General features: G+C 40.9%; 1 protein-coding gene across 2 annotated transcripts in view; it reads left to right on the forward strand.

Annotated features, from left to right (window-relative positions):
- ITGA3 (integrin subunit alpha 3) overlaps positions 1 to 12200 on the forward strand; it is a 71322-nt gene that overhangs the window by 38752 nt on the left and 20370 nt on the right. For both annotated transcript variants that reach the window (XM_063459273.1, XM_063459272.1), the window contains 6 exons: positions 2188 to 2276; positions 2401 to 2531; positions 2648 to 2731; positions 3937 to 4004; positions 4530 to 4663; positions 9233 to 9379. In XM_063459273.1, the coding sequence (XP_063315343.1) occupies positions 2188 to 2276; positions 2401 to 2531; positions 2648 to 2731; positions 3937 to 4004; positions 4530 to 4663; positions 9233 to 9379 (653 nt within the window). The remainder of the gene's footprint in view (positions 1 to 2187; positions 2277 to 2400; positions 2532 to 2647; positions 2732 to 3936; positions 4005 to 4529; positions 4664 to 9232; positions 9380 to 12200) is intronic.

Below are 12200 nucleotides of genomic sequence, written 5' to 3' on the forward strand. Positions count from 1 at the left end.
GTCGCTGTATGTGGAGACAGGCAGGTATAGGAAGTTCCAGCATATCCCTCCCTGCCTATCTATACTCACTGATCTGCAGGGGTGCAGCTACAGAGAGTCCAGACTGCAACTGCCACCCTATAGAGACAGCCTACAGCTCAGGGAAGTAAGGGATGGGGGGAAAGGCTGCAAGGAGACATACACTGAGACACTAAGGGACATTGGAAGACATTATGACACAGACACATGGGGACACAGTGTCCCCATGTCTCCCAGCCAGTGTCCCTGGTGTCTCAGTGCCCCCTAGTCTCCCAGAGACCTGGAGTAATTGACACATGGGGGAACTGAGTCATGGAGGGCACTGGGAGACATGCCGGCACTGGGACGAATCCATCTATACAGCAGAATCAAACTAAGTGGTTTTTTTTGGTGATTTTACAGCGTTTTCGCTTATGTCACTCCTTGTGATTTACATCATGTGATGTCAGTCATACATATTTAATTATGCAAATTAGTAAGGCCGGTATGTTTTTCCAAGAAAGGTGGCAACCCTAACTACTTTTCACATACTCTTACTTAAGTATGGAAACTTAGGAGGGATGTATGGGAACAAAACTTGTGGACTGTCTGACAATGAATATAGCCAAAGGGACACTACATAACAACTACAGCTTATTGAATTTGTTCTGGTGAGTAGAATCATTACCGTCAGGCTTTTTGCTGTAAACACTGTCTTTTCAGAGAAAATGCAGTGTTTACATTACAGCCTAGTGATAACTTCACTGGCCACTCCTTAGATGGCTGTTAGAGATCCTTCCTGGGTCATGGCTGCCTAAAATGCATCCAAACATTCAGTGTCTCCTCCCTCTGCATGCAGACACTGAACTTTCCTCATAGAGATTCATTCATTCAATTCATCTCTATAAGGAGATGCTGATTGGCCAGGGTTGTGTTTGAATCATGCTGGCTCTGACCCTGATCTGCCTCTTTGTCAGTCTCAGCCAATCCTATGGGGAAGCACTGTGATTAGATCAGGCCACCACTTCTAATGATGTCAGCAGACTGCTTGTTTTTATGAGTCTAACAGTATGCAGAATTACAGTTTCAGGCTTGAATACAGTAAGATTTTGCTATATTTATGGAGGCATGAGGGGCCCAGGGGGGCTAGATGGTGGTGTTAACACTATAGGGTCATGAATTCATGTTTGTGTTCCTGACCCCATAGTGCTCCTTTAAGGTAATGCTGACTTTAGTCTCTCTAACACTGTGGCATGTTCCCTATCTTCTACACTCATTACATACAGCTTTTCTCTGTCCCTGACTATATACCAGGAGCTTAAGAAGGAAAGGAGACAAGTGGACCAGCGAGTGCTAGGGGTCAGTCCATAGAAAGCGTTGAGCGAGCGCATCATTAGATGCATTTATGCCAAGCTCAGGGTGCTGTCTGCATAGTATGCCCTTAGTTGGCCAGCTGCATGATTGGCAGGCAGCCTTACATGCATTCATGCCAGGCTGGCCTTCTAATTCTTTGGGCAGACATGTCCTCTTTTTGGGCATGTTCGCCCCTTTTGGCAGGTTACATGATTTGTGTCAGTGGCACACCCTTCTCCGTACCCATTGACTTCCTGCTTGACTGGACACTGCTGTTAGGGGTTATGGATTTACTTGAAAGATGAAAACATAAATTAGAGAGAGATTAGCTTAGGGTATGTGTTTTCTTATAGCTGTTGTTTTCTTTCTCTCCAGCACCATCTCCATCAGATACATGACGCTTGAGAGTGTTTTACTGTTTTTGGTCGATATGATTCTGTAATTAGGCCCGTCATAATTGTCAGCAATTTTAATCTGGCCCTGAGAGAGAGGTTATATGGAGTAATAGGAGGAGTCATAGTGAGAGGTTATATGGAGTAACAGGAGGGGTTAAAGGGAGAGGGAATATTGAGTAATAGGAGGAGTTATAGAGAGAGGTTATATGGAGTAATAGGAGGAGTTATAGGGAGAAGTTATATGGAGTAATAGGAGGAGTTATAGGTAGAGGTTATATGGAGTAATAGGAGGAGGTATAGGGAGAGGTTATATAGAGTAATAGGAGGAGTTAGAGAGAGGTTATATGGAGTAATAGGAGGAGTTATAGGGAGAGGTTATATGGAGTAATAGGAAGAGCATTTGAATGAATCTTCCCTAAATCTGTTTCTTTATTGTTTGCAGACCTTGCAGTCGGGGCTCCCTTCGAAGATTCTGGTAAAGTGTATATCTACCTCAGCAAGGCTAATGGCCTACAAAATAAGCCCTACCAGGTAAAGTTGCCTGCTTTACAATTCCTCTTTCATCCTTCACGTATTTCACATAATTGTTATTGTCCCTTGCCAGTACTTTCTTGGAGGTAAAAACATGGTATAAAGTTGTGCTGCCTCCTGACAGGTGATTGATGGTGCCCAGGCGGGCAGTGTATCTACTTTTGGCTACTCTCTAAGTGGAGGACTTGATGTGGATGAAAATTCCTACCCAGACATTCTCGTGGGCAGTCTGACTGATCGCATCGTCCTACTGAGGTAGAGGGAGATTTCAGGGAAATTGTGGGCTGTGGGAAATGCAGTTCTATACTGATTCCTGTATTTTTAAGTAACCCTTACTGTAATATTTTTATTTTTTTTCGTCTTTCGTGCAGATCTCGTCCAGTTATTAATATTTTAAAGAGTTTCAAGGTGACGCCATCACTAGTCGATCCCAGTAAATGTTCTTCTACACAGTGGTGAGATGTCTGTTGTCCCCTCTGTCAGTAGCCCCCCTAACCATTTTCGTTATTCCAGCATTTGCTTCTTCTGCATTCTCTATCCCGGATCCCACCGCTAATGTCATCCTTATAGCCATTAGTTTGTGATATAATTATTATTTATGTGTCGCCAATCTGTGCTCCTTTTTGTATTTGACCCTGAAGCAGGTCCCGAGCGGGGACCGAAACGTTGGTTGTCATTTTTAATCCATTATAATAAATTGAAGTTTTAAGTCCAGAGAGTAGCCTCCCTCATTGGATTGTTTATATATATATATATTACACAAGATCCAGTGCACTCGCTCATCCACTAAACAGCACCTTTCAAAGCTCACATATTTTATGAGTTTTTTTTTAGTTAAAAAAAAAAAATCTAATCTAGGCAAAAATATAAGGCACAGGGAGGGGTGCAAATCCAAGGAGTTGACCTATATTCCCAAATACATATATATATATATATATATATATATATATATATATATATATATGAAACTAGAGGGCTGCACTCACCTGAACACGCATAAATGGGGTGCTGCTAGGGCCAATTCATACAATACACAAGATCCAACACTCTCGCTCATCCACTAAATTGCAACTTCAAAGCTCACAGATTTTATTAGTTTATTTAGTTGTTGTTTTTTTTTAAAAACAACTAATCTAGGCAAAAATAATGGGGGTTTAGTTACAGTATATGATCATACATTGCATAAGCCTGTCACAACATCAAATGTACCCCATATATATATTTTATGGGGAATAGTTTTAATTGGTGCCATATTTACTCATCGCACCTTGAAGCACTACATATACCGACCACACTTGTTAAAATGTTTTATTTCTTACCCCAGTCCAACTGTCAGCTAGTTAAAACACTCGGCAAACATGTGCACTCACAGGATTTGCTGTAGAAAAATCTTCAATGTTTTATTTCATGAAAAAGCAGGCTATAGCATACATTTCAACATTTCAGTCTCACACACGAGACTAGCGTCCTGATGAACAGAACTTGTAATAGGTCCTTGACCTACCCGAAACAATATTCTATTTTTGTTTTCTAATGCCATAATTATTTCTATGCCCTTATTTCTTGCGTAGCCTTTGCTCTGTTCGTCAGCCAACGTCTGTCCCTTTCTGCATCACTACATGTTTATAGCTAAGAATTCTCATTGTGTCTTTTTGTACAGTATGACTGTCGAAATCTGCTTTTCATACTTGCTGAGCACTGGAAACCGCAATGTTCAAAGACAAATCAGTGAGTATCTTCAACAATTATGCTGACCATTGGGGTTATAGAACCCAAAAGACACTGATAGCCACCATTTGGCTGATTGCCAGTTGGACGCGCAGGGTAAAAGACATCATGCTAAAACATATATGTTAGAACTTATGTTGTTAATGCTTAGTAAGTTATTGTTCTTTGCATGTTTTTGACCTGTAATATGCTTTTTTATCTGTTGCATATTTATGGTAGCGTTCCTTTAAATGATCATTCTAGGGCAAGGGTAGGCAACCATGTTAATCCAAATGCAGTAGGCTGCATCTCCCATATACTCTTACAGCCATAATGCTGTCAAACTATCAGGGGTGATGTAGTCCTCAACATCTCTAGAGCCGAAAGTCGAGGGTGTATTTACGATCCATTTAAGAAAGTTTATAGCAATTCACAAGAAATAAATGTAATCCTTTTTCCTATGGTGTTGATGTGTAAAATATTGTTGTTCTGTAATATGATTATAAGTGATATGATATTACATCACTTCTAACCCCTTCTTTTTAGTGTTAGAATACACCCTAGAGGCAGATTATGACAGAAGACCTTACCGTGCAAAGTTCTTCAATTCTTCAAATGTACACAAGGACACCTTCTTAATGCCAGACATAAAATGTAAAACCATCAAGCTCCTCTTACTGGTAAGAATATAATCTTCAGAAAACTTAAATAATGACTTTCACCATTTGACACAGCTGCTTCCATGTCTTCTGGTGGCCTTCAGACTACTTAACTTCCGTCTTGGTGACGACTTGTGTGATAGTTTTCCTGTTTTCCCAATTCTCTATGTTTTCATTCTGTTCCTCTTATTTCTTCTATCTCCTTCTCCTCTTCTCAGGTTTATACTATGTGTCCATTCAATATCATTCCTGTGTGCATTCCTTCTTGCCATATTTGATACTCCTAACAGTACGGAATCTGCCATATTCTTTTCTATAATATTCATCTTTGATCTCATGCAGTAGAAGCTGCGCCCCTGTGACAATGTTCCCAACCTCGTCTTCTGTGCTCTGTTTCTAACTTCTGCATCATACCATTTCCATGCTTTAATCACCATCTGCTAACTTCCAATCTTAATGCGCCTATCTCCAAGCTTTTTACATCCAATCAACCTTGGTCTGGCAGGTTCATCAACTCTCTTGGTTTGCACAATTCCGAACAATCTTCAGTTTCTCCTTCCGGCCACGTTGACCTTCCCCTGTACTAATCAGCTGCTGAAGGAGATTACATAGCACACTGTCTCAAGCTTCACCTTCCATCATACCAATCCCATCTCCTTTTTAACGTTGTAAATCTCTCTCTCTCTGTCTCTCTCTTTCTCTCTCTTCTGATATCTTCAAAACCTCCTTCATATCCTATATATACTATAATCACTTCCTTACTAAAATTAACATATTTCAACCACACAATTGTCCTGTCTCGGTATATTTATTACATACGTTTTGTGTGTACTTGTCTTAATAACGTTCTCAGTTCCAGTTCTATCTGACCATTTTAAGTGTAAGCTCTCCCCATCGCAGTATACTCACTCTGTATTAACCAAAAGTGAACAGTGATAAAATCTGTACTAAATCTAAAAGTCACTGCTCACTAATTGTTTATTAGTATTAAAGGTTAATTCATGACTATAACTCAATATGCCTAGTAGATATCTCATCCCCTGGCTTAGGTACATACAGACGATTTTTCTCAGATTGTCTGGATTAATTTCAACGTTTCTTTTCTGTGTTTTTATTTCACATTATAATTATAGCCCTTGTCAATTGAATATACATCTGAATCTTTGTGAAGGTAGGCATTGGAATGAAAAAACACGGAGAGTTACCATATTATACAATAGATAGCCAGACAACTAATTTACAGTCAGGAAGTGGTCATTTAACTACGGTACACATTGAGTTCCTTATAACATCAGTGAGAATGAGGATGTGGCTTAAGTATATACAGACTATTCATCTCAGGGTCTATCTTCTGGATTGATTTCACTTTACCTTTTCTGTGTCTCTAATTCACATTATAGATAGAGCCTCTGTCAACAATGTAAATGCCCACTGTAGACTTTAACCCCTTAAAGACACATGACATGTGTGCCATGTCATTATTCCCTTTTATTCCAGAAGTTTGGTCCTTAAGGGGTTAAAGTGAATTTCACATTTTATGCCAGAATTATCAAACTGGAAAAATTCTCCAAGTCGGCTATGCTGACAGTTTGACTACTTTGGCTTTTAATTTGAAATCTCTATGAATTCCCAATACTGCTCACTTTAATGTTACTCCATTATATAACAGACAGCCAGACAATTAATTTACTTATTTGGACTACGACACACATCAAGTTCCTTATGATATCAGGGAGAATGAGGATGTGGTCAATTACAGCAAAGACGAAGGATGATAGTATGTAAAAGTAGCTAATTTAGCAACTCTGTTACCTATAAATAGACATTTAAGTGTGAGAAGTAATGGTATGAATTAATGGAGAAAGCCATAACTGAATGTAGAGTCTTTTCCTTACTCCCTCTTCCAGTCACTAAAGCAGGTTTACCAAGAATCTATCACTTTAGAATGAAATGTATTCTTGCATCAGGAACATCCTGTACTGTTAATTTTAGTCTTCTGGAATTTCTCTCTCCAGAATTCAGAACAGTTTTTGTCATGAGATCTTTATCCTGATTTATACTGTCTTACCCTAATGGTAGATCCACCATTAAGAACTTGGTTGCTAGCAAGGCATGGACTCCTGTAAATATGCATCACCGTAACTTTGTCCGGAGCAGAAGCACTGACGCAGTGGGCCCATAACCCTCTCCCGCCTGTAGAGTTCTGGAAGAAAATCCTATGGACAGATGAGAAGGCAATTAACCCTTAGTGAAGTAATAAGGATTTCCACGTGCACTAAAGCAAGTGGGGTCTTTGGAGCCTGATAGTTATATTTAACCTTTATCTGTCACTCATAGGGGATCGCAGGGCTTCTTCTTGGCTATTAGGGAGTCCAGCTAACCTTTGCTGCAATAAATAATTAATAATTGTGAATGCTATGGCTATGGCTGTCTGAGTGTCGTGGGAGTCATTGTTCCACCGTTTTTGGATTGTTGGTCAAATGCGCATGTATACAAAATAGACAAAGCTATGGAGGAACAAGAGCTTTTAAGAGCACGTGTAGGGATTTGTGACTTGCGTGTTGAATTTCAAAACCATGTAGTGACCTCCCACCCCATATTGAAGATTACAAACTCTACATTGTTGGAAGTTGTAACGCTTAAAGCTAATATATGAAGATACTACTTTACACAAAGTCTACCCGGTTTCTAGTTTAGCCTTCATTTTGGACTTTGCAGTGCAAACAAATAAATTGGCAGAATTTATTGTTTTATTACTCAATTTAACTTCAAAGGGTTACTCCAACAAACATGATCACTTCAGTGTTTCAGCTTGAGTTATTCTCAATAATGTGCCATGTGCAAGTTGTACCCCCAGGACACGTAACCCATGCAGTCCAGAACTCTGTTCCGGGCTGCCTAGTGTGAATTCTGTGCATAAATTACATATTTTGCCAGTGTACACTGCAAGCTGACAACAGACATTAAAATCTTCCCCTTTCATATTCCCTCCCGACTCCCTCTTTCTGTGCGCCCTCATGCCTCCCTCTGTGCTCATTCGTGTTTTAAAAAAAAGACCAAGACCTCCCTCCTACCGACTCCCTCCATCGCCAGTGCTTCCACTCGCCAGCAGGAACGCACACATGCAATCGGAGCCGGCAACTGGTCTAGTCACAAGCTTCTCTATGAGAAGCCTGTGCTTGGACTGCATGCGGCTCCAGGGACTTCAGAGATGGAAGATCAGTGCCGGATGCTTTGCCCGGCGCTGGGTTTCAGGGAAGTAAAACCTTTTTACTTCACGTTTTACTGCAAATTGAGTGGGGTACCTGCCCCAGTAGGGCGTATTATTCTTAAAAGGTCCCATCTCTCAATAAGGTTATACTAACACTTTAAACTTTAATCCTCGTGTCAATATTGAGCTCCATTTCCACAATACTGTAACTTCTTGATTGTTGTGTTTTTACAAAATCAGCAAATACTTAGTGTTTAGATCATGTTATCTCTGTCAAACTACTAACAACACTGAGTAAAATCTTTTGTCAACAGCAACACTCCAGTAAATAATACAAACTTAAGTGTAACTGAAGACAGCTTCATAGAACATATTGCATTTTAAAACCCCTTCCTCTGCAGTAATGACCTGCAAGAAGTCAAACATACGATGGAATTGGTGTAATAGCCAAGTGTTTTGAGTGAATGCAAAGTACCAAATCACAGTGTAATATAAATAAAATGACGCACAATCTGTTCTATAACAATACACTAATACTCTATGATACAATGTCTTCCTAAAGATTTTGCCAATATTTAAGGATACATAAAGCTAACATGCAAAAATGTGTAAGATCTTCAGCCAAGACCTTGTGAAGTGTAACAGCTTGACCTCTGGATAGTGTCAGTGTGTCCAGAGAGTTTTAAAGAGGTTTTAGCAAAAAAAACTTTTTATTGAAGGAATTACTTGCCCAAACATATCAAACCAGCCCCGCTCATGAATACAGCCCCGCTCCACATTGCCAGGCAAGTTGAAAGAGTCAGAGCATCCCTAGACAATCTTGAAGATTATCACCAGTGAAAGGTAGCTGGTATTTTAGACCAGTGGATCCTACTGTCATTTTAACCGGTTTTCAGGCACAAACTATTAGAACCAGCTAACTGTTTAATTAATCTTGTTACTCTGAGAGTGCTGCCCTCCCCAGTGCAGTGCAACGTAGATCCATCTAATTCTGAGAAGACTCTAATTAAAGGTGTTTTAATTAAGTTACTTTTGGTATATATGGTATTATGATTGACGAATAGAGTCACTGAGCTTAATTTATAACTAAAGATGGGTTTGCTAAGCTAATATGGGTACCTGTCAAAAATAATTAGGAACACTAGTTACAGTGAGCATGTAGTTCATTGGGGATGTGTAGAGCAGTGAATGAGCAAAACACCCCAAAAGCTGCTTTGGAATACAATTCAGTTATGGTAGAACCTGGACACTTTAGTCTTCCATCCTCTTACGATCATCCCTTTCTCACCTTTTGTGTCTTAATTTTTATATTCCTTGGCTACTGCCTTGTGTCACACTACTAATACAATTAATATCCCTCTTCTTTAACTTTAAACCAGGACAATATACGGGACAAGCTGCATCCAATCCATCTCTCCCTAAACTACTCCATCGTAGAGAAGATGCAGACATCACCTTCAGCGGTCCAGTCTCTAGATAACTATCCCATTCTTAACCCAGAGCAGAGCACCACTGAAGTGCTGGAGGTGAGTTTAACTTGTTAACCCGGGTTCTCGTAAATTTAATAACAGATATTTATATCATGATACGTCTACAGTATCTACAAATAATCAGCTCTACGTTTGACTATCTGCAGAACAAACAAGACACATGCATGTGGACCATAAATCTCACCAGACAGGTCATGAGTGTAGTTGTTCTGCAAAAAGTCAGTTATAGAGCTGATCAATATAGGCGCTGTATCAGTTAAGGGATGTGCACTTGTCCCTATCATTCCTGGATTTAGCGTACTAAGTACCGGGCCATGCACATCTTCCAGAGTGCTGGGTAGTGTCTACATTTTTTAAATACAGTGCGGTATAAGTGACAGAGACCTACACCTATAAGTGGAGGGTATAGAATACTCCACTGATAGGTGTAGGTCTCTGTCACTTATACCGCACTGTATTTCATATTATTGTTTATTTCCACATAAGTGTATAGAGCTGCTTTTTAACTGTTTTTATTCACGTTTAAGCACTTTTTGTTACCCCCTTTCACGGAGGGATGTGTGTAACTTTGGATTGGCATTCAGTGCCTACATTTTTATTATGACTAATTGGAATGTAATGGCTCTCTGCATTCTAGAAGTCCTTTCTCATCCAACCCACAATGCCATGGTTGAGATCCCATAATGCAATGTGAGCACCTGAAGATATTCTGTTGCAGGACTTCCCCCTGCTTAGCATGTTGTCAGCATAAAATGTTTGCACAGCCCCAATTTATGATCTATGCATTTAGTGCAAATTGGCTAACGCAATAAATTCACCAAATTACAAGATTTAAAAAAAAAAATTTCTTCATGACAGGTGCATTATAAATTGGTATATGTTTTCTCTTTTACAAATCTTTTAATTATTTCTTAAAAAAATTCTCCCCAGCTACTGACCAAGAGGTGGCTGCTCTTCTTTGCTCCTCTCGCCCCACCACTTGCACGCTCGATCCTGTCCCATCTCACCTTATTAGATCTCTCTCCACTTGTCTTGTGCCTTCTCTAACACACATCTTCAACTGCTCGCTCTCTTCTGGCATCGTCCCTGCTGACCTTAAACATGCCACTGAAGTACCTATACTAAAAAAACCATCCCTCGACCCGTCCCCCCCCCTCTAACTACCGTCCCATATCCCTGCTCCCTTTTTCCTCAAAGCTTCTGGAAAGACTTGTCTTTACCCGTGTGTCTCATTTCCTCAATTCCAACTCTCTCCTTGACCCCCTTCAATCTGGCTTCCGCCCTCTCCACTCTACAGAGACTGCCCTTATCAAAGTTACTAACGACCTAATCACAGCTAAATCCAAAGGCCACTACTCCATACTAATTCTTCTTGACCTCTCAGCGGCCTTTGACACCGTTGATCATGCTCTCCTTCTTCAAACTCTTCAATCACTTGGTCTCTGTGACTCTGTCCTCTCATGGTTTTCCTCTTATCTCTCCCAACACTCATTCAGTGTCTCCTTTTCTAATGATACCTCCTCCCCTTGCCCTGTCTCAGTTGGCGTTCCCCAAGGCTCCGTCCTTGGTCCCCTTCTATTTTCTCTTTATACTGCCTCTCTTGGCAAACTTATTACCTCTTTTGGATTTCACTACCACCTGTACGCTGATGACACCCAGCTATATCTCTCCTCCCCGGACCTCTCCCCTGCCGTCCTGCAACGTGTCACTGCTTGCCTTTCTTCCATCTCTGACTGGATGTCCTCCCGCTTTCTGAAACTCAATCTCTCAAAAACTGAGCTCCTTGTCTTTCCTCCTCCTAATACTGATCCTCATCTTTCGCTCTCCCTCCAAGTTTGTGGTACCAACATTAGTCCATCCTTGCAAGCGCGCTGTCTTGGCGTCATACTTGACTCTGGTCTCACCTTTGAGCCTCACATCCAGCATGTTGCCAAATCCTGTAGATTCCATCTTAAAAACATAGCCCGCATCCGCCCCTTTCTTGCACCAGATACTACCAAGGAGCTTGTCCATGCTCTAGTAATTTCCCGCATGGATTATTGTAACCCTCTCCTGATTGGTCTTCCCAATAGCCGTACTGCACCCTTACAGTCCGTAATGAATGCTGCTGCTAGATTGATTTTCCTCTCTAGTCGTTTCTCTCACACCTCACCCCTCTGCCAGTCCTTACATTGGCTTCCTGTATGCTATAGGAGTCAATTCAAGGTACTAACTCACACCTATAAAGCACTGAACAACTCTAGCCCCTCTTATATCTCCTCACAGATCCATAGGTATGTCCCTTCTCGGTCTCTCCGTTCTGCCCGTGACCACCTCCTGTCCGTTGTCCGCACTCGTACGGCCAACTCGCGCTTGCAGGACTTCTCGCGGGCGGCTCCCTTCCTATGGAATAGCCTGCCTACCGCCATCAGACTCTCCCCTAGTCTTGCATCTTTTAAGAAGTGCCTTAAAACCCATCTCTTTAGGAAAGCTTATGGCCTCCAAGACTAACAAGGGCAAGAGACCTCACATACCTGTCTCTTGCCCTCTCCTAAGGGCAGCCCACCTTATTTGAGTGTAAATTCCTGTCCTAATGTGTTTTACACCCCACCTCCTATAGAATGTAAGCTCGTTTGAGCAGGGTCCTCTTCAACCTATTGTTCCTGTAAGTTTATTTGTAATTGTCCTATTTATAGTTAAATCCCCCTCTCATAATATTGTAAAGCGCTACGGAATCTGTTGGCGCTATATAAATGGCAATAATAAATAAATAAATAAATAAGAGGCTGTGTAACCTGAAAATTCCTTAAAGGAACACTCCAGACGCCATAGCGTCATTATGACGTCATTATGGTGCCTGCAGTGTCATTTTCTCAAT

Source organism: Pelobates fuscus, chromosome 6, assembly GCF_036172605.1.
Source record: "Pelobates fuscus isolate aPelFus1 chromosome 6, aPelFus1.pri, whole genome shotgun sequence".
NCBI classification, from domain to species: Eukaryota; Metazoa; Chordata; class Amphibia; order Anura; family Pelobatidae; genus Pelobates; species Pelobates fuscus.